At 42.6% G+C, this 25,036-nt stretch overlaps 1 protein-coding gene across 2 annotated transcripts in view; it reads right to left on the bottom strand.

The window, feature by feature from the left end:
• GSG1L (GSG1 like) overlaps positions 1–25,036 on the bottom strand; it is a 421,789-nt gene that overhangs the window by 188,682 nt on the left and 208,071 nt on the right. Inside the window, exon 3 of one of the 2 annotated variants that reach the window (XM_063934231.1) lies at positions 8,117–8,269. The exons of the other annotated variant lie outside the window; for it this stretch is intronic. Coding sequence (XP_063790301.1) covers positions 8,117–8,269 — 153 coding nt within the window. The remainder of the gene's footprint in view (positions 1–8,116; positions 8,270–25,036) is intronic. 2 annotated transcript variants of the gene reach the window in all.

Below are 25,036 nucleotides of genomic sequence, written 5' to 3' on the forward strand. Positions count from 1 at the left end.
GGCCCCTCAGCTCTGGGCCCCATAGCAGCTGCACTCCCTGCACCTATGCCCTTGTAAGCAACACTTCAATACCAACGGTATGTCTGTTCAAAATGAGTTTACATAAGTACTGTTTCTGCTGCGGGGTACACTGGGCTCCACAGGGAATGACATTGGGGTGTAGAGTAGGATCCGAGGCACCAACAGGCTCAAAGCTTTGACTGTTCCCAGAATACATAGCGCCGCCTCCTCTTTAACCCTGCCTCCGTGCACAGCAGCTCAGTTTTGTAGTTGGTGCCATGCAGTAAGCAGGCATACAGGGGGGGCTGCTCCAGCAGCCCTGAGAAGAAGCTTTTAAAGAAAAATGAAGACATCAAGGGCTGCAGCAGAGACACTAACTGTGTTAGATGTCAGTCAGTGGAGCTGTACACTCCTGCGCCCTGGTTGCCGGGTACCTACAGCGGAGGCTCTGGCTTTCTTTCTGTTAGTCACACACACGACTGCTGTTCTCCTGGATCGCGTGGCCGCATTCAGGGAGGAGGTAAGTGGTTCCCCCACGGCGGGACCTGCTGTAAATCGCGATCCCGCACAGCCGGTGGGAGGCGGGCCGTGCGCGCTGGCGTGGACACTGTGGTAGTACAGGGACCCCACTAGACCACCAGGGCAAGGGCACAGGTCGGTTTTCTCTCATAAACCATTTATATAAGCCCACAGTACCCGGTGGTGAAATCCAGCAGGAGGATAAGGCTTTGACCTGTAGCCCCTCCCCCAGCTCCATGGCGCCATTTAGAGTAAATGTTCCCGCCCTGGAGCTGCATATCTCTCTCTCCCTCACTCCCTGTCAGCGTTTGGGCGCCATTAGGACAAGCTGAGCTGATCCTGGGACTGTTTGGGCACATCCTCCTCTGTAAAGCAGCCTGCATGTCAGCGCTGTGCATTTTACAGGACACTTAAGTATTCTACATGTCTGCTGACAGTGTTAGTTAAGAAAGAGTGCATTTAGTCAGGGTTATATAGTACAAGTATCCTGTGATATACATCCAGTCTTTACTGTGCATTGTTATATCTATTGAGTGTATAGCTATACATAGTACTACTCTGTATTGCTAGTAAAGTGCAGTTTTATTGTCAGAATTTCTGCATTGTACATTGTGACTATGTGTGTGTGCATATAGCTGCTGTGTGACCTCCATTTTGTGTATCTCACTCAGATTGCTATCCCTATATTCTATAACCTGAGGGGGCTAAGTGCGTCAGGTTTATCATTTCATATAGGTAGTTCACAGGATATACTCAGTGTGTATTTTTCTCTGTGATTTTTAATCACCATATACTCTTGAATTCCCTGTTTGTGCTGTTACACTGCACAGGGGGTTCTTGTCAGTTATAGTGCTGCTGATATTGTACTGTGTTGCCTTGCATTGAGCTTTCGGATATGTCAGCTACAAACGGCAATGGTGCTGGGGCTGATCCCACATTGCATGGTGGTGACGCTGCAGACACATTTGAGGAAAACATAGCAGCTGAGGGTTCAGGTTCTGGGTGATCCTTAACCCAAGTGGGACTGTAGCAATGGGGGTTCAAAATGACCCACCTTGGGCTACCTTTTCCACGCTACTGAATATGCTGGTAACTAGATTAACATCCCCGCGGTTAACCCGTCATGGGCAGATCAACTGTCCGCTCAGTTACAGCAATTGAACCAATCACTGACTACTCAGAAGTCTAACCCTCGCCCGCCTCAGACCAAGGGGTCCTCTAAGCGGGCCATTACTTCCTCACAATCCACCAACGTCCCAGATTCTGATCCCGATGCTTCTGATGGGGAATCTGTTTCACAGGTGGATGTTCCTGACTTGTTGGAGACTATCAGGCTCATTCTTCAAATTACTGATGACCCGGAGCCTGATGCTGCCCCTAAGAAACCGGACAGGTTTAAACGTCAGAAAGTGGTTTAAACAAGTTTTACCTCATTCTGACCATTTAGTTGACATACGTCAGGAGTCCTGGGAAAATCCAGGAAAGAAATTCACGCCTCACAAGAAGATGCTGGCTCGCTACCCCCTCGCTGCGGAGCGAAGTAAAAATTGGGAAACACCCCCGCTAGTGGATTCGCAGGTGGCGCGGCTGGTGGTATCCTCAGCTCTGCCAGTAACTACCGTCATGTCTCGGAAAGAACCGATAGATAAGCGTGTGGAGGGTTGTTTAAAGGCGATTTACACCCTAACTGGTGCTGTGCATAGGCCCATCATTGCAGGGGACATGGGCTGAAGAGGCTGTTGAAGCGTGGGCTCAGGAGCTGGAGGCAGAGTTGCCTTCCAACGCTTCTGATCATGCTAGACAATGTCTGTCTTATATTGTCACAGCTTCTCATTAAATTAAGGAGGTGGCTTCTGATGCCGGTATTCTGGCGGCCAAGGTTTCTACTACGTCCATTTTGGCTCGCCGGATTCTCTGGTTACAGTCCTGGTCTGTGGATCTGGACTCTAAGAAATCCCTGGAGGTACTCCCTTTAAAAGGAGACATTCTTTTCGGAGAAGACCTCAACAAGATAGTGGCTGACTTAGCTTCTGCTAAAACAGCATGTCTGCCTAGTACTGCTCCTTCAGTGCCAAAGGCTAAGAGTACTCCATTTCCTCCTTTCGTCCTTAAGGGAAAGCAAAAGGTCAGGCGTACCCGAAACAGGTTCGCACTTCCAAACCCAATAAGCCCAAACCCAAGTGGGCCTGGGCTGCCCGTCAGCCTGCTTCCAAAACAGAAAACTCTGCTGCATGATGGGGCAGACCTCCCTCTGGGCGATCCCAGGGTGGGGGGCCGACTTCTGGGGTATACCCAGGAATGGTTGAATACCACTTCCGATGCCTGGGTACGGGAAGTCGTCACTCGAGGTTACGCCGTATCCTTCAAGAATCGTCCCCCTCATCGATTTTGCCTGACAGACGTCCCTTCGGATCAGGTGAAGGCAAAAACTCTTCATTCGGTGGTACAGTCCCTCCTGGACACAGGAGTGGTAGTACAGGTGCCTCTGGCTCAGACAGGCAAGGGGTGCTATTCACCGCTGTTCCTAGTCCCGAAACTGAATGGGTCATCCCGGCCCATTCTCAAGTCCTTGAACAAATTTGTGAGGGTCTCCAAGTTTCGTATGGAAACTCTTTGCTCTATTGTTCTGGCCTTGGAACCTGGGGATTATATGGTCTCCCTGGACATACAGGATGCTTACCTGCATATTCCCATTGCAATGTCGCAGCAGCAGTACCTGAGGTTTGCGGTTGGTAACCTCCATTACCAATTTTGGGTGTTACCTTTTGGTTTGGCCACGGCTCCGTGAGTCTTCACCAAGGTCATGGCGGTAATGACGGCTGTGCTCCGCCGTAAAGGGGTCAGGATCCTACCGTACCTGGACAACTTGTTGATCCTGGCAAATTCCCCAGAAATTCTCTTACGCCATCTGGATCTGACTATCCAGTTTCTGCAAGCCCACAGGTGGCTCATCAACTGGAAGAAATCTTCCCTGGTCCCTGCTCATAGCATGGTGCACCTGGGTGCGTTGTTGGACACTCACAACCAGCGGTTGTTCTTGTCTCAGGAGAAAGTCCTGAAGCTTCAAGACAGGATCCGATGCTTCCTATCTTGTGCAAGTGTGGATACATTTGGCAATGCAAGTGCTAGGTCTCATGGTGTCGGCTTTCGACATGGTGGAGTACGCTCAATTCCATTCCCGCATTCTGCAGAAGCTGATTCTTGCCAAGTGGGACGGCCTGCCTCACCAGATCAGGTCTCAAATGATCTCCTTGTCTCCGGAGGTCCATCTGTCACTGAGCTGGTGGCTTCAGGACCAACGATTGACCAGGGGTCGTCCCTTCTGGATCTCCAACTGGGTTCTTCTGACATTGGATGCCAGTCTGAGAGGTTGGGGCGCAGTGTTCGAGCAACACTCCCTTCAGGGTCGGTGGACCAAGGAGGAGTCTCTCCTCCCGATAAACATTCTGGAACTGCGGGTGGTGTTCAAATCATTGAACTTAGCCCAGCATTTAATACAGAACAGACCTGTTCAAGTACAGTCGGACAACGCCACCACGGTGGCGTACATCAATCATCAAGGCAGCACTCGAAGCCGCATGGCAATAAGGGAAGTATCAAGGATTCCTCAGTAGGTGGAACGCCATCTGCCAGCCATATCGGCAGTGTTCATTCCGGGGGTCCGAAACTGGGAAGCGGACTTTCTCAGTCTTCAGGACGTACACGCCGGAGAATGGAGCCTCCAGCCAGATGTGTTTCAACTGCTCGTGGACAAGTGGCCTTCCAGATGTGGACCTGATGGCATCTCGACACAATCACAAGATTCCCGTCTTCGGATCAATGACAAGGGATCCTTAAGCAGCGTTCGTGGATGCACTGGCAATTCCATGGAACTTTCGTCTGCCATACGTGTTCCCTCCGGTGTCACTCCTGCCCAGAGTAATAAGGAAGTTCAAGCAAGAAGTAGGTATCCTACTTCTGATCGCTCCAGCATGGCCCAGATTGCATTGGTTCTCAGACCTTCAGGGTCTCTCGATACAGCGTGCCCTTCTACTTCCGCAGTGCCCAGATCTCCTCGTTCAGGGCCCCTGTGTATATCAGGATTTAGCCCGCTTGGCTTTGACGGCATGGCTCTTGAAGCATCTGTCTTAAGGGCCAAAGGATTTTCTGAGGCGGTCATTCAAACCATGTTGAAGGCCCGGAAACTGGCTTCTGCTTGGATTTACCATAGGGTCTAGAATTCTTACTTTGCTAGGTGCGCATCTAACAATCATGATGCTTACAAGTTTAGTACGGACAAATTTTTGGCCTTTCTACAACAGGGCCTGGACTTGGGCCTTCGTCTGGCCTCCATCAAAGTTCATATTTCTGCCTTGTTGGTTTGGTTCCAGCGAAAAATTGCAACTTTACCTGATGTTCATACATTTACTTAGGGTGTGTTGCGGATTCAACCTTCTTACGTCTCGCCGGTGGCTCCTTGGGACTTGTCGTGGTTCGATAGGCGTTGCAAGGGCCTACGTTTGAGCCTCTTGAATCGGTAGACCTTAAGTGGCTTTCTCTTAAGGTGTTGTTTCTGCTGGCTATTGCCTCTGCCAGACGGGTGTCGGATTTGGGTGCTTTGTCCTGTAAGTCACCATATCTGATTTTTCACTGTGACCGGGCGGTTCTTAGAACACGTTCCGGGTACCTACCTAAGGTGGTGTCTTCTTTCCACCTTAATCAGGAGATTGTGGTTCCGGCCTTTGCCTCTTCTGAATTGTCTTCCAAAGAGTGGTCTTTGGATGTGGTACGGGCTCTCCGTATCTATGTGAAGAGGACAGCTCCTATCAGAAAGTCTGATTCTCTCTTTGTACTGTTTGGTTTTCACAAACGTGGCTGGCCTGCTCACAAGCAGACCTTGGCCAGATGGATTAGAATGGTGATTGTACATGCTTATGTACAGGCTGGTCGTCCAGCTGCTGCTACTATTAAGGCCCATTCTACTCGGTCTGTTGGACCTTCTTGGGTGGCCTGCCGTGGTGCAAGGTGGCTACGTGGTCCTCAGTGAACACGTTCATAAGGTTCTATGCCTTCGATACATCCGCTCCCAGGATGCTTCCTTTGGACGTCGGGTTTTTATGCCCACTACAGTGCGTCCCCTCCCATAAGGAACTGCTTTAGGACTTCCCCAATGTCATTCCCTGTGGAGCCCAGTGTACCCCACAGCAGAAAATGAGATTTATGGTAAGAACTTACTGTTGTTACATTTCTTTCGGCGAGGTACACTGGGCTCCATAGGGCGCCAACCCTGACGCACTTAGCTTCTTTGGTTTGGTATGGCATTAGCCGCTGACACTTTCTCCTGTTGTGAGAATGTGGTGTATGTGGCTACTAACAGTCGTCGTCTCTTTTACCGGCTACTGCATTGGACTGGTTAACAAAAACTGAGCTCCTGTGCATGGAGGCGGGGTTATAGGGGAGGTGGCTCTATGCATTCTGGGAACAGTCAAAGCTTTGAGCCTGTTGGTGCCTCGGATCAAGATCCCACTCTACACCCCAATGTCATTCCCTGTGGAGCTCAGTGTACCTCGCAGAAAGAGATTTAACAACGGTAAGTTCTTACCATAAATCTCGTTTTTGTTACGGCGTACAGAAAAAATGGGAAAGAGAACAGAAGAAAAATGTAATGGCTTTAGTGAGGGTGGTGGTGGTGGAGGAACAAGATGCGCAGAAGTCAGATTCTGTGGCGGATCTATACAGTGGGGCGTAGGGCAGAGTGAGTTCGGGCAGATTGAGCTGAAGGGTTGAAGTTCTCACTCATTTCTTGGTTTTCTTGGAGGTAAACAATACCTAACAGTATTCCAAGCAGAGCGTCTACATTCCAGGATCTGACCATGCAGCAACTGCTCATAAGACACCAGCAGCAACTGTACAACTGTATAACTGTATGCAAGTAATGTAAGTGCCAAAACAGGAAATCCTGATTTCAGAGCTGCTGGAACCTTACTTTACAGTCTTATACAGCAGACTTGCCTGCCCTCCCGGGGGTTGCGGGAGACTTACAATTTTTAGGTTAGTCCTCTGCAGCACCAAAAGAAATTGTGGCACTGTTGTGGAGGAGGCAGGGCTAAATGAAGGGAATCATGTCAATAAGCCCGCCCCTCCTGCCACAAATTGTGGGCATTGTCTCATGTTGGGGGTGGTGTATAATGAGGTGACAGTCTGGTCCTAACCCTCGAAGTTCCCTGCAGCGTCTCCTCTCCGGGCTTCTTCTGGAGAGGAGACAATAAAAGTAGGTAAGCATGTTGTACAGTAAGGTTCCAGTAGTTACTGCTGCTACTGGATTTCTTGAACTCACAGTACTTACAGTACCTGCATAGAGTACACAACACTGAGACTGGACGTGGTCGGCAGCTACATCAGATCTAATACATAGGTTATGGATGCACCATGGGACTCCAATGTATATATCAGAATATAATGGTAAAGTGGACCTTTCCCATGTGATAAGTCCATGAACACTGCTTATATCATTCAACTTTATTACCTAACAACTTTCTATGCCACAATTGCCATTACTGTTGTATATGTTCGAGTGTATTAAGAGCTTTGCAAAGGCTTAAATTCTATCCTGGGACCTGTAGTACACCCATGCATTTTCAAACTTGCATTGTAGTTTTTACCTATTGGTTTAACCTAGTTAGTTTATTCACCTTGGTTTATTCACCTTTTTTTCTATGTGCTTAATTATTGTGTAGAATTTTTCATGTGTTTTTAATATAAAGATATTATTTATATCTAAATCATTTTCACCTATCTTGAATTTGTTCCACCATATCAATATACTTTATTAAACTAGCACAATTCCACTAGTGGTTTTCTAGAAACATTAACAATTTAAAATAAATGTCCATTTTAAAGAGTCGAGTTATGTGAGAATTACCGTTTAAGCTGATTCACAGGTACCTGGCCTATGTACAATGCCATGATGTAAGAACTATGCCCCTGGCTACCTAGAAGTGGTGCTCCAATGATGTAACTCTTTTGCCCTTGGCAGCGAAACAAATGGCGGTTGTGTTCCAAGTTTCTATATTTTGTTAGCTCAGCCATAACGAAGTGATTCACCAGCCATGAAACACTGATACTCAAGTGTCACAATGATTCATTTTAAGAGATTATAAATGCCTTGGTTTTTTTTTTTTAAATGTGATGTTTTTAAATATATATTTTCAACTTCCCCGTAGAGCTCATTTTAATATCCTGTCTGCAAAATTAAATCTTTATTTAGCAATGCTGTTTCCTTATCTAATAACTCTTTGTCTATAAGGCATGCCAACTCCAACCTGACCTGAAAAATGCCTCGGTAAAAGACACCATATTGCTGCACAAATCCATGTGTGTTGGCATAAAACAGGGGCTATGTGTGGAAAAAAACTCATTTTGTAAGGCTTCCCCAGCATGCCATCTGTTGTAATTACCTCAATGCTCAGCAAAGGTTTCACAGTCTGTACATAAACCTCATATAACACTAATATGTATGCTACATTTTCTATCATAGCAAATGCACAAAAAAGGTTTATATTGTTTTCAGAATGTATTTTTCCACCATATCTTGTGTGCAATAGAAATTCTAGATTACCTGACAGCACAGTGAAGACAGCAGAAAATGCATTTAACTTCAGACCATCCACAACGTTATTTGACTGAAAGAATTCTAGGCACATAAGGCTGAATCCCACGACTAAAAGTAAAATGAAGAGCACTTCAGACACCACGGACAGCCAGAGAACACCTGGAACACATAACAGTAACAAACAACATTCTGTAATGAGTTTTACACATTATGTACTAAACATGTAGATAGTAATAAAGATAAGCAGATAAACAAATTTATCATGACTGTTTTGTACCCTCTGGACTTTTAAGGGTCAATTCAATTAGGAGTGCTGCATGGGCGTTACCGGTGACGTGCTGTTGTGGCAGTGAGTAACAACAACCTACTTTCCCCTTAAGTCACTCCTGCATGATCTGCACATCACCCATTCATCATGTTGGAGAAAGTGATTTTGCATCAATCCTAATTCAAATGACTCCTTATTGTTTATTTTCAAGTTTTAAATTGTACTAGAAGTCAGTATATTTTCAACATTTTATTTTAAAAACAGGAAAACATGTTGTTATCATTTGCTATATGTAAGAAATACCAGTTTGGTAATATATATTTACACTGCTCCCAAATACTTGGGTCACACGACTCATTTTAACTGTGCGCTATATAAATGTCAGGGAACACAAAACATTTACATTGTATGATCACTTCCTACAGACTATTAGGAAGAAGGTAAATAGTATTTACATATGACATACTTTCAAATAATCAAATAAATGACTTTGTTGCCTTGCTTTGTATCGACCACTATACCCCTATTGTAAGAGAATAGATAACAACACCTTTGTGTATAACTGATTGTGTTAAAATATGATGAAATTTACATGTATGAAAACTTTTCTTGGGTATCAATGTGTAATAATCAGTTATATTAAAACGGGATGTTGTTATAATAGATGAACAGTTCTGAAATCTGAAAAAATAAAAATTTACATACATAGCTAAAATTATTATGCCATCATAATTCGCTAACTTTTCTTTGGACAAATATCACTAATCAATCATTTGTCAGTTGTGGGCATTGTGTAACATTTCTGAGCCAGCTTGTATTGCAGTCACAGTACCTGCTATAGGAAGGTGTGCATTGCACCAATTATGAAGTGACACTGTATAACAGTTCAGTCTCAGCATAATGTTATATACAGGTGTACACCTGTGCAATAAAGTACCCTGCCAACAACTGGTATCATGCCAGAGTCTGCTGTATATACAATGGATTCGGCATGATATACCGATGGATGGGATGCCGACAATCAGAATACCGGCAACGGCATCCCATCAATCAGAATCCCGACAGCCCCCCAGAAAGTACCTCAACCCTCCCCTCCCCTAACCCTACCTTGTGGGTGCCTAACCCTATCCCTCCCCGGTGGTGCCTAATCCTAACCCTCCCTTCTCACTGCCTAAACCTAACCATCCCTGCTAGGTGCCTAACCCTAACCTCCCCTTGTGAGTGCCTAAGCCTAATCCCCCCTCCCGTTACCTAACCATACCCTTCTCTTTCCTACATCCTAACTCTAACTACCCTTAATTCTTAAACCTAACCTCCCACCCCTTGCGGCAGGATGCAAGCACGTCCCATTAAAAGAACGTTTGGGATTCCAGGCATCGGAATTTTGATGCAGGGATCCCAAACACCATCGGGATTCTGATGCTGGAATTTTGATGCTGGCATTATGCCACTGTTCGGGATTCCAGTGTCGGACACTGTTCCATACCCAAAAACTTACTGTACTTTGTCCCAATCAAATTGCACATCACTGTATATATTGTTGGGTTTAGCTTTATATATATATATATATATATATGTAAATATCAATTGTAGGGTGGCACTCTAGATGTCTTGTGCAAAATAGTATATCTAGAAAATGCATCAGTAAAGCATTGAAAAGTTTTTTTCTCAACATAGTACTTTGACTATTTTGTACAAGACATCTAGAGTGCCACCCTGCAATTGCTATATTGGTCCCAGACATGCCATGGTTGGGAATCCAAGAGGGAACCAGGACGTAGCAATTTAGCAAAGAAGTGTTGGCAGAACCTAATTTTATATATATATACTGGCTGAATACCCGTTCTTTGCTACGGAATTTCAAGTATTTCCGTGTGTATAACTTTAATTTTGAAGGACTTCCTGGTAAACTAATTAGACTTACAATAGGACATGCTCTGCCCGCCGCTGCCAATCTTTGTCTGACGCACCTCCGGGCAGGACTTCCATGGATTGATGCTGTCAAAAGGCTGGTGCTGAGAATATTCCGCTTCCTTCTCTGCCCCGTCCCACCTCTGATGCTGCCCTGCGCAGTGCTGTAAATGCTGGGACTCAGAGACCAGGCTATCACTGCTGATCCACTAAAGGTTCTCACCTAAGTGAATTCCTGCTACTCCTGAGTATCTAGATTTCACTTTCAAGTAGTCGACGCATGAGGATTGGCGGACGACTCAAATAGAAAGCCCCTCTGATACTAAGGGTTTTTTATATCGATGTGTCGGGTATCCATATCTGCTTATTTTTGATAATACTTATCATACAGTTAAGATGTACCCCTGATGAAGTCTTATAATAAGACAAAATGCGTTGGGTATTCTTGTTCTTCCTTTATGATGTCACCTCTGAATATATATTGAAGAAAAAGAGGAGACTGTAGAGATTCACCTACTATTGTCCTCGACATCTTAAACAGAAATACACTAAGTGTGGAGTGACTTATTGCTCCTTTTACAAATGAACCATGGACTTTGAATTTGTTTTTATGTATATATAATACATTTTATGATGTAACATGTGGCCACCACATTTTGACTCTTAAAGGTGTGAATCATAAGTGCGTTTTGTAACACAGGGTGTTGACTCAACCCTCAGGCGCCAGCTCACCTATTGTTGTATATTTCTTTTGTCATTTCCTCCTAGCAAGGAACTTAGGTGAATTAGGCTGCCAGTCATAAATCTTTATCACTACATTAGTTATACTCAAATAGCGCAGAGAGAGAGAGTATTGTTTATATATATATATATATATATATACACACAGTTGTGCTCATAAGTTTACATACCCTAGCAGAATTTGTGATTTTCTGGCCATTTGTCAGAGAATATGAATGATAACTCACAAACTTTTCTTTCACTCATGGTTAGTGGTTGGGTGAAGCCATTTATTGTCAAACAACTGTTTACTCTTTTTAAATCATAATGACAACAGAAACTACCCAAATGACCCTGATCAGAAGTTTACATACCCTGGAGATTTTGGCCTGATAACATGCTACTAAAGGTAACCATCCTCACCTGTGATCTGTTAGTGTGTAATCAGTGTGTGTGTATAAAAGGTCAGTGAGTTTCTTGACTCCTGAAAGACCCTTGCATCTTTCATCCAGTGCTGCACTGACGTGTCTGGATTCTGAGTCATGGGGAAAGCAAAAGAATTGTCAAAGGATCTACGGGAAAAGGTAATTGAACTCTATAAAACAGGAAAGGGATATAAAAAGATATCCAAGCAATTGAGAATGCCAATCAGCAGTGTTCAAACTCGAATTAAGAAGTGGAAAATGAGGGATTCTGTGGAAAGCAAATCACGGTCAGGTAGACCAACAAAAATTTCAGCCACAACTGCCAGGAAAATTGTTCGGGATGCTAAGAAAAATCCACAAATAACTTTAGCTGAAATACAGGACTCTCTGGGAAAAAAAGTGGTGTGGTTGTTTCAAGATGCACAATAAGGAGGCATCTGAAGAAAAATGTGCTGCATGGTCGAGTCGCCAGAAGAAAGCCATTACTACGCAAATGCCACAAAGCAGCCCGCTTACAATACTCCAAACAGCACAGAGACAAGCCTCAAAACTTCTGGAACAAAGTCATTTGGAGTGATGAGACCAAAATTTTACTTTTTGGCCACAACCATAAACGTTACATTTGGAGATGAGTCAACAAGGCCTATGATGAAAGGTACACCATTCCTACTGTGAAACACGGAGGTGGATCACTGATGTTTTGGGGATGTGTGAGCTACAAAGGCACTGGAAACTTGGTCAAAATTGATGGCAAGATGAATGCAGAATGTTATCAGAAAATACTGGAGGTAAATTTGCACTCATCAGCCCGGAAGCTGCGCATGGGACGTACTTGGATGTTCCAACATGACAATGATCCAAAACACAAGCCCAAGTCGACCTGTCATTGGCTACAGCAGAATAAAGTGAAGATTCTGGAGTGGCCATCTCAGTCTCCTGACCTCAATATCATTGAGCCACTCTGGGGAGATCTCAAACGTGCAGTTATGCAAGACAGCCCAAGAATTGACAGAAACTGGAGGTTTTTTGCAAAGAAAAATGAGCAGCTTTACCATCTGAGAAAATAAAGAGCCTTATCCACAACTACCACAAAAGACTTCAAGCTGTCATTGATGTTAAAGGGGGCAATACGTGGTATTAAGAACTGGGGTATGTAAACTTTTGATCAGGGTAATTTGGGTAGTTTCTGTTGTCATTATGATTTAAAAAGAGTAAACACAGTTGTTTGACAATAAATGGCTTCATCCAACCACTAACCATGAGTGAAAGAAAAGTTTGTGAGTTATCATTCATATTCTCTGACAAATGGTCAGAAAATCACAAATTCTGCTAGGGTATGTAAACTTATGAGCACAACTGTGTGTGTGTGTGTGTGTGTGTGTATGTGTATATGTATATATATATATATATTGTAGGGCGGCACTCTAGATGTCTTGTGCAAAATAGTATATCTAGAAAACGCATCAATAAAGCATTGAAATGTTTTTTCTCAACATAGGACTTTGACTATTTTGTACAAGACATCTAGAGTGCCACCCTGCAATTGCTATATTTGTCCCAGACATGCCATGGTTGGGAATCCGGGAGGGAACCAGGAAGCAGTTGCCACATTTAGCAAAGAAGTGTTGGCACAACCTAATTTTATATATATACTAGCTGAATACCCGTGCTTCGCTACGGAAGTTCAAGTATTTCTGTGTGTATAACTTTAATTTTGAAGGACTTCCTGGTAACCTAATTAGACTTACAACAGGACATGCTCTGCCCGCCGCTGCCAATCTTTGTCGGATGCACCTCCGGGCAGGACTTCCATGGATTGATGCTGTCAAAAGGCTGGTGCTGAGGAGAATAATCCGGCACCTTCTCTGCCCCGTCCCACCTCTGATGCTGCACTGCTCAGTGCTGTAAATGCTGGGACGACTGGCTAAACTCGGCCCGCTATATGTTAAATATGTAAGGTTTGCAGGGATAGGTTGACTCTATTCCAAAGGGCCCTAGGTCTCCTTGCTTAGCTTCTCACACTCCTGAGGGCTCCTCCTTTGAGGTGAAAAAGGTAAAGATTTTGCACAACACTTAAGGTCACTGGGAGATCTGTCGGTACCATTTACACAGCAGATAAGCAGTTACTGACTATCAAGCTTTCCTTTAATGCATTTGAGAGTCAAAATATTTAGGTCTCCTTTCCTCCTATTGCTCTCTGAGAGGTTCGGCAATGGTTAGTTCAATTCACAGTTTAACCTCTGATAATTGAGACACTATCCTCTCCTGACTAGAAATAGGGTGGTTAAGTACTTATATCTGATATATATATATATACATACATACATACATACGCATACATTTTATCTTTCACCCCTTCTCTCCCCCTGATGGGGGCTGAAATTGGACAGCAACGGCATCGGGAGTGTCACTATTCATCTCTGCGACCCCGAAAACTATTGATTTTTACATGTCACCCCCTTCCCACCCCCACCCCCACCCCTAGGGGTGCTAAGGGTGTCTTACCCCCACAGTAATTTTGCCAGATTGTAAGTCATATGTGTACCAAGTTTGGTGTAAATTGCTCCAGGCATTCCAGAGTTATGCTGGAACATATATATATATATATATATATATATATATATATATATACTGTATATAAAATGAGCTGTTTTTCTATCTGCACCCTTATTGCATCAACAAATTTACTGGCCATTCACTGCTCATACATCATTTTATTGGAAAGTAATTTGACTGGAATTCATTTTTTGCAAACTCTGATTTGTCATTCAACATGATTATAGCTTAAAATTGTTCAACTCTTGTTCCATTCGTTTAACGTGTTTAAATTATACAGTTTATATACTTGGCAATCCTAAGTCAGTAAGCAAATTTCCATAACTATTTTGAACAATTTATTTATGGAATATAAGGGGGGAATATATATTGTATATGGGTACACACCATTAAAGTGCTGTTTTTTTTCTCCCTGCAGTGCATCTAAAATAGAGAACGCTGTATAATGGCTCTCTATTCCCATTAATGATTATTTCAATAATATGGGTCAGGAATAGTTTTTCAGACTCCTCACAATAAAGATGACTACTGACCTTATGCTATCTGCCCAAACCATACCACTTGTAATGTATGCATGTATGGATTTTATTATCTTCAATTGGTGTTCTGCTCTGAGACCTTCATTTTCTGTGTTTTACATATCAAAGAATCCCCTGAAGAAAAAATGCTCTCTGTCACAGAATGTTATGCTGCTCCTGGAATCTATGTTGTTGAACATATGAATGAGAATGGTAGATACACAGAACCTTAAATAAATATATTCTAATTTCTTAAGAATTATTGAAAAGGAAAATACATATAGAAATGAAAGATTCACTGAGCAACTAGAGATTTTTTTTTTGTACTTAACATTTTCTTTGGTAACAGAACAGTATGTTTAGATATGGAAAAGTCGCATCTTTGGGTAGCGTTTATTACTGTATGTAGAGTTAACAGTCCAGAAATAATTGTATATAGATTCAATCATCTAGCTATTTAGTTTCAGTTCTCTGAAACATTCATGTATTTTTTTTTTATTGTTTATTCATATATCCCCACTATATTATACAGCACTTTCCAGGTAAAATTGATTCATTCATATGATTTCCTGCCCTATTGGAGATTAGAGTCTAAATTTTCTACAACACAACCACATTAAAGTCCAAATAATCCACACAGATAGTACCCCAGCCGCAATCAAGGTTATAGTCTTAATGCTGCAAGGCAGCAATGATAATCATTTTGCCACTGAGTACAGTGGTTAGCAGAAGAGATGCTCTATTAGCAGTGGTTCCCAAACTGGGTTGGTGGTAAAGGACCTATTTAAATAATTTATGGTCAATGTAATAGGTAAAACCATGGGCAACTTCTCCACAGGCTCACTTCTCTACTCTTTTCACTGCTTCATAAATAGACCCAAAAGTGAAGTAGTTGGCCAAAGGGACCAATCACCTTCTGTCAGGTCAATAACTGTGCTAGATAAAGGACTGTTAGAAGCTGCTTTGGACACCTTCTCCACTTTATCTTTCTCCAATGCTTGATACATCTCTCCCCAAATGAGACCAGATGACTATACTAAACATTTAATAACCGTGCTCCTCATACCATACTAAGTATTCAGTATATTAGAACTGTCAAAGTCAGAAAAATATCTCTATGCACACTACCATATTTGCACCTCACACAGGTCCGTGCTGCGCATGCGTGCGCTCTCCCGTACGTGCGCATACTCACAGTCGCGGGCACCCGCAGGCGCACGGTATGCGTATTTACGGTAGAGTTTATGTGATCGTAGCGTGCGACTCAATCGTTACATATTTTCACTATATAATGTATTTTGTAGATCATGGTCCCTTTGATAGATTCTGAAAGTTTAGTTAACATAGCATGTTCCTTTACCTTTTTTTACAACTCTCCTACTACCACTCTTCTGATTAATGGTACAAGATCTGACCCGATAGTTATGTCCAGAGGGACTCGCCAGGGATGCCCCCTTTCCCCGATACTATTTAATCTATCACTAGATCCCTTGCTCAGGATAATAGACTCTTGGCCTATATTACAAGGTATACGTGTAGGAACCTCTGAAATAAAAATCACAGCTTTTGCTGATGATGTCCTCATCCATATATCAAACCCTAAACGCTCCCTACGACCTCTCTTGCACCTAATTGATAGAATAGGTTCTACCTCTGGTTTTCTTGTTAATTTTGAAAAATCACAAGCATTTTATTTAAAACAAGGATTCCATCGTCCAAAATGGGCTGGAAATTTGTCTCTGAAATGGGCAAAAACAAAACTTCCGTACCTGGGTATTCTCCTTCCCAAGAATATTTCTAATCTATATGATATTAATATTAAAAAAACAATTTCACAGATTAAAACAGGGATCGAGGGGTTGAGCCACCTCCAGTTGTCCTTCTTAGGCAGGGCTAACATACTTCGTATGATCTATTTTCCTAAAATATTATACCCACTACAGGTTCTTCCCATATTATTGTCACGACACGATCTGCTGCAGTTAACCTCCCTTTTTAGAAAATTTATGTGGAATAACAAACGGGCACGCATTGGATTAATTAAGCTGTGTCAACCCAAATCTAATGGAGGAATTAACTTTCCTGACATTTTAACATACAATTATGCTGCCCATATCCGCTACATTAAGGATTGGCTACATCACGAGCAAACATACACTGACACTTCTCTGGAACAACATTTCATACCTACACTATCATTGGCGGCTTTTTTACACACAAAAGACACAGAAATGCCTCTGGATTTGACCAACAACCCTCTCCTTCTCACCACCAGAAAAGTTTGGCTGCTATTACGACATAAATACAAAATTCATCAAAACTTTTCCATACATCTACCCTTTTTACTGAATCCAAACTTTCAACATGGTAATGCCGCTCACCCATTCTATGAATGGTACCTAGAAGGACTTTGTAAAGTAGGCCAACTAATTAATCACAAAACTCATAAGCCGCTCTCATACTCAGATGCAGTGACTAAATTCACATTTATAGGTCCTCACAACTTCATATTTTTTCAAGCTCAACATTATGCTAATCAAATTTCTAAATTAATCCCGACGGGCGATTGGGGCAACCCTCTGGACGACATGCTGTTAAAATCACCTCTATCTAAAGGGGCTATCTCCTCTTATTATAATTATCTCAGAACCTCACTGGAACACTCATCCCTTAAAACTGGTATTACTAAATGGTTAGAACAGTTCCCATCCCTAACAGTCGACATTTTGTTAAAAATGTTACAGACCTCGATTGCTACATTCCCAGCGGCTAAGTATGCAGAGATGTACCTCAATATTTTTCATCGATCTTACATTTCACCACACAGGGGCTACATAATAGGTTTGCTGGACAACCCTTGTTGCCCCAAATGTGGACATCAATCTGCTGACCTTTATCACTGCTTTTGGGCATGTCCTTCTCTAAGACAATTTTGGCTGATGGTATGGCGCTATGCCTCTCAACATCTAGTAAATTATATTCCCCACACGCCGGAGTGGGCGATATTTGGTCTACTACCACCAAATATCCGAGTATCCAAACCGGTCAAGAAACTATTATTAGCAATATCATCTGCAGCCCGAAAATCAATCCTACACATGTGGATACAAAGCTCAACACCTACTTTAGACATGTTTACAGATAAATTATTTTATATTTGTCACATGGACTGGTTAGAGGCCTCTCTCCAAAAAGAATCCCGTACTGAAATTTTTTTTTGCTACTTGGGAGAGTTTCATTGAGGTTCTCCCTATATCCACTAAAGAAACCATTATTAAATGTTTTCGTGACACCCTATGGTATGAAACTCGTGTCTTCCTTCGGGACCCTCCAATCACTATTTGATAAGACTGGTTAGATTTCCATGGTCTCGGGCTCATTTTACTGCACATATATTTACCGTATTTATCTTTATCTCTCATCCATGTAATATACTATATGTATAATATCTACAATGTTTGATCCCTTTTTTTTTTCTTTCTCCACATATTGTACTGAGCTCTCTAATGTACTTTATATTTGTGTTTAATGGATTTACAATTACACACATATGTTTGTTGTATTTTACTTTTAATTGCTTCAATAAAAAGAAAAGTTTAAAAAAAAAAACATAGCATGTTCCTGAACAGAGAGATCCCTCTTTGTATTGTACGAAGGGTCTAACAGGGGTCATACAGTGGTGTTTGGTACCCATCGGAAGAGTATTTAAATAGCAATATTCCGGTGTTGGTTTGGAGCGGATTAATCGCTCGTGCGAATAGTTATGGACATAAGAAGTTTATGTCCATTTACTATTATTTGTTCTTATTTAGTCATGCGGCGGGAAACCCAGTATCCCACTCACCTGAACAGTTGGAAGCAGTCACAGCCCACCTGTATGAATCAACCTATGACCTTTTGTTATAATGCGAAGCCGAATTCCTGTGTCCAATGAACAATGAGATTGTAGGGACCATTGAATTGTATTGTGTGTGGGGCATAAATAGGCAGGCCGACCATATCCAGTTCACTCTCTTCAACGGTTCTCATTGCTGATAATCGGGAGCTGGATATCGAGGCGCATGCGATCGTTTCCCCTTGTGCGTAAGTGTTTCTCTGCAACTATATTGATCTTCTTGTTATTGTGGGCCAATTTCTCTCTCTCTCTCTCTCTCCTCCTCTTTCTCTCTTATTTTCTCTTAAATAGTAATTGTATTATATTTCCTGTGTAGTTATCTGGTTAGGTAGTCTATGTTATATTGTAGTGTATGATTTGTATTTGTATTAATTCTTTTGCAAGTATATCATTCATAATATATATATTAGGCGTTGGACCCTGAGCACGGTATCTGTGTATTTCTTATAGTGTTAAGTATTCTCAGAGCGTCGGTGACGCTAGAACAGCTTTAAAGGTAATAAGGTTATACTGTGTTGCATTTACACTCTATCATTACACTAAGGTTTTACTGCACAATACACTGTTTATGGTTTAGATACAAAGGTTTAACATTGTGAGCGTCAGCGCCGCTGGTGATCTCCTCGTGGTCCCGAGCGTCCGCTACGCTATAGCGAATCATTACGTTAGAAAACGATCCGATAGCGTGCCTGCCTGTGATCTCTTGGCCGTGAGCGAACGTGACGCTTGAGCGTCTCGACTACGGCTAAGCGATTGTTACGCAACGAGCGTACCCTTACGGTACTTCATACGTAGATAGCGTACAGTGTTCTTAGACCTCATAAAGGGTATTATATAAGATAAATATTTAGCTTTATCAATTGCGGGCTCGTCCTGTCCTTCACATATCTGCACTAGGTAATTTCAGCAGACATTATCCAGCAGCAAAGGGCGGGAGATCATATTCCTCGTAGTGCTGTTTGGATAAGCGTCTGCTTCTCTTAGTAAAGGGTGCTGAAGGAATCCGGGAACCGGAGGTAAGAACAACACGCTAGTCTCTTTTAAAACTGTTTATTTTTCTGTCTTGCGTACACACGCACGCACACATATATATCTGCATTTCTTTTTTTCATTTGTGTATTTTCGTATATCACTCTCCTGTTTGCCAGTTTTATAGTTGATAAACGTGCTAAGAGAGATTTGCCGCTATTTCATAGTTTAAGAGTAAAAAGGTAATATAGTTAAAGTATAGACAAACACAGCTGTGCCTGAGAGACAAGGCGAAGTCAGTGTGGTGCGTGGTAGATGATAAAGGATCATCTACATTGATAAACGTATAAATTGTTACGGTGGATCTTTGCTTTGCGTACACGTGTCTCTAACAAAGGACTGAGACTTGTGTACGCAACCCAAGGGCCGACGCACGCAGCGTATATTACGCAACGGAGCGTACGGGTACGCCCACGTAACTCAAATCACAAGTGTTAATTTTTTTCAACGCGATAAATAGCGCAACGCGGTAAATAACGCAAGGCGATAAATCGCGCAAATCTATTTTAACATTCAAAATTTAAATTAATAGATCCTTCTCCTAATTTGTAACACATCTGGTCTAAAGAGAAATTTCTGCGCAGAAATAGAAATAGAAACAAAAGTGTATATGTGGTGAGTGAGTGTTTGTTTTTACAATTTTTGAGGTTGAACCACAAGAAAAGTCGAGTTCTCGTGAGGTACATACGTGTAAGTGATGTACATGGTGGCTAGGGAGGCTGGTTAAAACATACAATTTGAGCATTAGAGTGCAGCAGACCAGGAGGTCATACTGTAACAGACCAGGAGGTCATAGCAGACCAGCAGGTTCAGGTACAGCAGACAAGGAAGTCCGCTATATAGTCCACAGGCACAACACCAAGAAAGGGTTGGTGCAACACCCATATAGGCCATACAAGCTCTGGCTGAAGGAATTCGCAGCCGCAATTTTCGATTCCACTGGTCGCTCCGTACATAAGATTAGTTGCTTATGTGCTGAACGATTGTACCGCACGTAATTGTGTGCATTAGTAAACCTGACCGGTACTATTTGCGTACGAAGGTCATAAACGCTATTTGTACATTCTAACGTGATTTGTGTAATTTTTTTTATTTTAAGGGAAGTTCGCTGGTCACTCAGGAACTATCCAACAACCGATACTTGCTGGGGAACGCGCCCCAGTAAATAAAGGTTCACAGGGGCCCTAGGTTGGGTACAACAGCTCTGGATACAGTGATTGTGTTACTGGCCAACGTGGGCGAGAAGTGAGTGGAGTACTCGGTAAACTTCACCGCCAGCCTGCCCCGGGCATCTTAGTTTTTGTAAGGGTTCGCTGAAGAAAAGCAACACCTGCAAGTTATGGGGGCCAGTTGTTCAGGTAGGGGGCGATCAACCTCGGTTCGGGTTGATTTAGTAAACCGACCAATCGGGTCGGCCAGGTATGTAATGTGTGAAAAATACGGTTCACACATAGAGGTTTTATGTGATGAATGGGAAAGAATGACTGTACTGGACGGGGAGAAATTCCCAAGAATAGGTAGCTTTAGCCCAGAAGTGTTACTAAATCTAAAGAGAAGGATAGGTCTTATTGAACCAGCAAAGAGACGGATCAAACATTATGATTGTTTAAAGTTATGGCAACAGGAAAGTGAAATGCAAAAAGAGCTAACTGACATACCTGACTCTCATCTTGGGAGGAGAGATGTGGCAATGGAGAGGATTATGGTTGCGGAGAAAGGCACAATGTTGAACAATAAAAACGCACTTAGCAACTGTAGTATAGATGATAAGAATAAGTGTAATAAACATAACAATGATAATTGTAATGCTGTTAAATGTACAACTATTAACCCGTGCAAGTTGCACCCCATGTCAAACTTCCCTCAGGAATACGAGCAAGAAAGTGAACTCAACACGATGTCGGCACCACTTCCAGCAGCCATCACACAAGACATCCAGGTGGACGCGACCAAATCGGTAAAGGCAATAATCAAACCCCCTAACGGAGGGTCAGGTGAGGTCGTGTCCACAGGTACGTACAATGTTTTATATCACGCACAAACAAATGTACCCCATATTGTAAGACCAAAACAAGGTGATGTAATTGAGTTTAGTCCTGTCAGGGTGATCACAGTCCCCAATGGGAAGACTGACGATCAGGGAACCATTCCCGTCCAGGACAGTGCAATGCGCTGTCCCTGGTCCCGGACCGAATTGAGATCAATTATGTCCGAATTTCCTGATCCACGGAAAAATCTAGTCGCATGTCAAAGGTTCATTAAAGAACTAGGAAACTCAACAGAACCCACCAACAAAGATTGGCGGACAGTGCTGAGGGCATGTTTGCCCTCCGGTGTTGACTCTGCGACATTTATTACTGATTGTCAATTAGACACAGAAGTACCTCAAACGGAGGAACACAATCAGGAATGTATTAAGCAGATAAACCAACAGTTGGAAGTATATTTCCCTGCCGTTGTCAAGTGGAATGAAATCTTCTCCATAAGACAAAACGAAAGGGAAAGTATCTCCAGTTATTTCAATCGAGCACTGCAAGTAATGGCTAGGAACACTGGGATCACAGACATCAAAACATGCGCACAGCATAGAGAAATAGCGGTTAAGGTATTAATGAATGGTTTAAAGGAGGTATTGAGTACAAGGGTACAGACCACCAACCCAAACTGGAGAAATATCTCGGTGGCCGCATTAAGAGAGGCCGCTATTGATATTGATCAAAATATCACCAGATACAGAGAGTCACAAAGTGATAAATTAATGGCCGCAAGTATACAGGCCCTAACCACAAGACCACTCCAGCATAAGCCCCAAACCCCTGCGAGAAATTTAAATGTGGAAGTCTGTTACAATTGTCATAAAAAGGGGACACTTTGCGAGAGATTGTAGATCAAGAGAAATACAAAAGTCATATCAATCCCCTAGACAACAACATAACCATGATATCCAAGGAAGCAGGGAAGCACAGGGAAAGCGGTTGATGGTGATGAGCATCCGAGCGTTTGAGGAGGCATCAAATCTACCAAAACCTCAGGTCACTGACACTTGGAAGAAGCCCCGGGTTTGTTTTCTTTGTAAAAGAGAAGGGCATTATGCCAGCAGCTGTAATAACCCACATAAAGTCAGACCCCCTAGACCCAGAAATGAGCAAAATTAAAACACACACAATTATAAACAGGGACCATATAGGAAGAATTTTGAGCCACACCCATAATGTGCAATCAGGAAAGGTGATCATTAGGACTGATGGTAAGCCTGAGGTAATAGTTAATGAATTGGGAGGTCATTCCCTGAAGACACAGGAATGACGGGTGAAACGTTGTAAATGTATCTGTGAAATGTTTCTTTTTTCTCTCTCCCCATCTCTGACGAATATTGGTAGGATTCAAACATTGCATATATACTTGGTCTTTGCAGAAGTCTACCAAACCCCAGCATGACCAATCCGCATCAATGTATTCTGGCCAGATACAGACAGTGGAATATGGAAGTGCTGGGGGGAGGGACTGCGCAAGGAAACCATTAGACATGTAGATATGACAGCCTGATGATCTGACAATGTTTTAAAATGTTCTAAAATGTTTGAAAACTGTTTGTTTGAAAAATGTTTTTTTTCCTGTTGTTGTTTATTGATGTGTTATGTTATATATATACATATATGAATTGTTCTCTCTCTCTTTTTTTTTTTTTTCTGTTGTTGTTTTCTCTCTCTCTTCTCACTCATGCTTTCATGTTTTAAAGATGGTATGTCACACCTCAGTTAGGCAAATGGTGATGCAAGATTTTTTGCACCTTACAGAAAGATCGCTGGTTTGGAGGGAATGTTGCATCACCAGAATGTTCGTTTGGAAGACTGAGAGACAGCACCTTTGAGAAGACAGCAGAACAAGAAGAACAACAAGACGAGAGAACTAATTATCGTAACAAGTTTCTCTCCCCCTCAAACTGATTTTCTGTACCCCATTACAAATTTCTTCTTTTCTCCTCCTGTAAGATGGACTTGCCCCAAGAGACTGTGATATGGATTTTTCCTGTTGACCATGATGTTGACCCGAGCAGTCTGTTTCGGTGAGAGTACCAGTGAGGTCGAGAAAGGACCCAGAAAGGTTCCAATGACTAAGACGGAGGTGTAAATTTCCAATAACAACCCAATCACCAAGCAAAGGCGAGTACCGGAAACGATCCAGCAGTCATGTTATTTGTAAACATTGTGAAGGATTGTTAGCTGAAGAAAACTGTATCTGTCGGCTCTGTAACAATGTCATTGAGGATGGGTGCATAAAGAAATGCCAATCCAGTTTTAATATCCATATGGACCGGCATCCATTGAGTGACTATCACTCCTTAGTGGGTAGTGTGTTAAATAAAACAGATTGTTGGGTATGCTCTCAAGTACCTCAAGGTCATAGCAAATCAGGGCTAGTACCATTTCCTTTAACGTTAGGGGAGGTACTTGAGTTAAGTGGTGGGAGACCGGTGGACAGGAGGTTTAATATCTCCAGCCCTCCTAGTTTGAAGCTCCACCAATACCATGTGGATAGGTCCCTATTATGCTTTAACATCTCCAATCCCCGAAAGCCGGGAAATTGGGAAGTGTCATGGAGTAATCAAACCATGACCTTTTCGCATAGAGCAGATAGAATGCCTACAGATACAGAGCTTATACGCCACATAGCCAGTAGAGGAAAATCTTTCCGGTATAGGTATACCTTAGGAAATAGGATTACGAGAGTTGGAGAGGTATCACCAGGATACTGTGCACATATCGTACAACCTGATACGTGTACTAAGCAGATGGAAGAATTAGGGTTAGGAGATTTCACATGGAAGGTGTGTAATATGGTTATGTCCTACTCCGTCCCATATGTTCTCCCCGATGATGCATATTTCATATGCGGGAGAAAGGCGTATAAGTGGCTTGCCCCAAACTCTGAAGGATTGTGTTATATTGGAAAAGTACTGCCTGAAGTAATGACTGTATCACATGACAAAATGAAAGACATACACCGTGTTGCCTAAACTCCTTATACTCACACCCATTACGAGCACGTAGTTAAACGACACCTGATAGAAAGAACAGAGCATCCGGCCTCTGACATGATCCATGAATCCACCGGGATTCAGTTTCTAATCGCGTTAGATATCACTCGCACCGCTAGAGTGTTGAATTATAAATACATATCTGCGCTCGCCAATTTGTTAGATAATATCACTGAAATGTATGATGACACGTTTAGGTATACTGGAAGGGAACTTCAAGCTTATAAAACAGAACTGGTACAGCATAGAATGGTTCTTAATTACCTCACAGCAGTGACAGGCGGATATTGTGTCACACTGGCAACACAATACGGCGTGAAATGTTGCACATATATTACGAATAGCACCGAGGACCCGGTCGAGGTCATAGACCAAAAGATGGACGATATTCTCCAACTGAAGTGGGAATTTCGCAGGAGACACAATCTCACTCTTGCTGCTGTAGGTAATGAGCTGACTGGTTGGGTGTCATGGTTGAACCCGCGAAATTGGTTCTCTGGTTTAGGAGACTGGGCTCAAGGAGTCATAATGGATGTTGGGAAGTTTCTCCTATGTATCTTAGGTGT

This window comes from Pseudophryne corroboree, chromosome 7 (assembly GCF_028390025.1).
Source record: "Pseudophryne corroboree isolate aPseCor3 chromosome 7, aPseCor3.hap2, whole genome shotgun sequence".
Lineage (NCBI taxonomy): Eukaryota > Metazoa > Chordata > Amphibia > Anura > Myobatrachidae > Pseudophryne > Pseudophryne corroboree.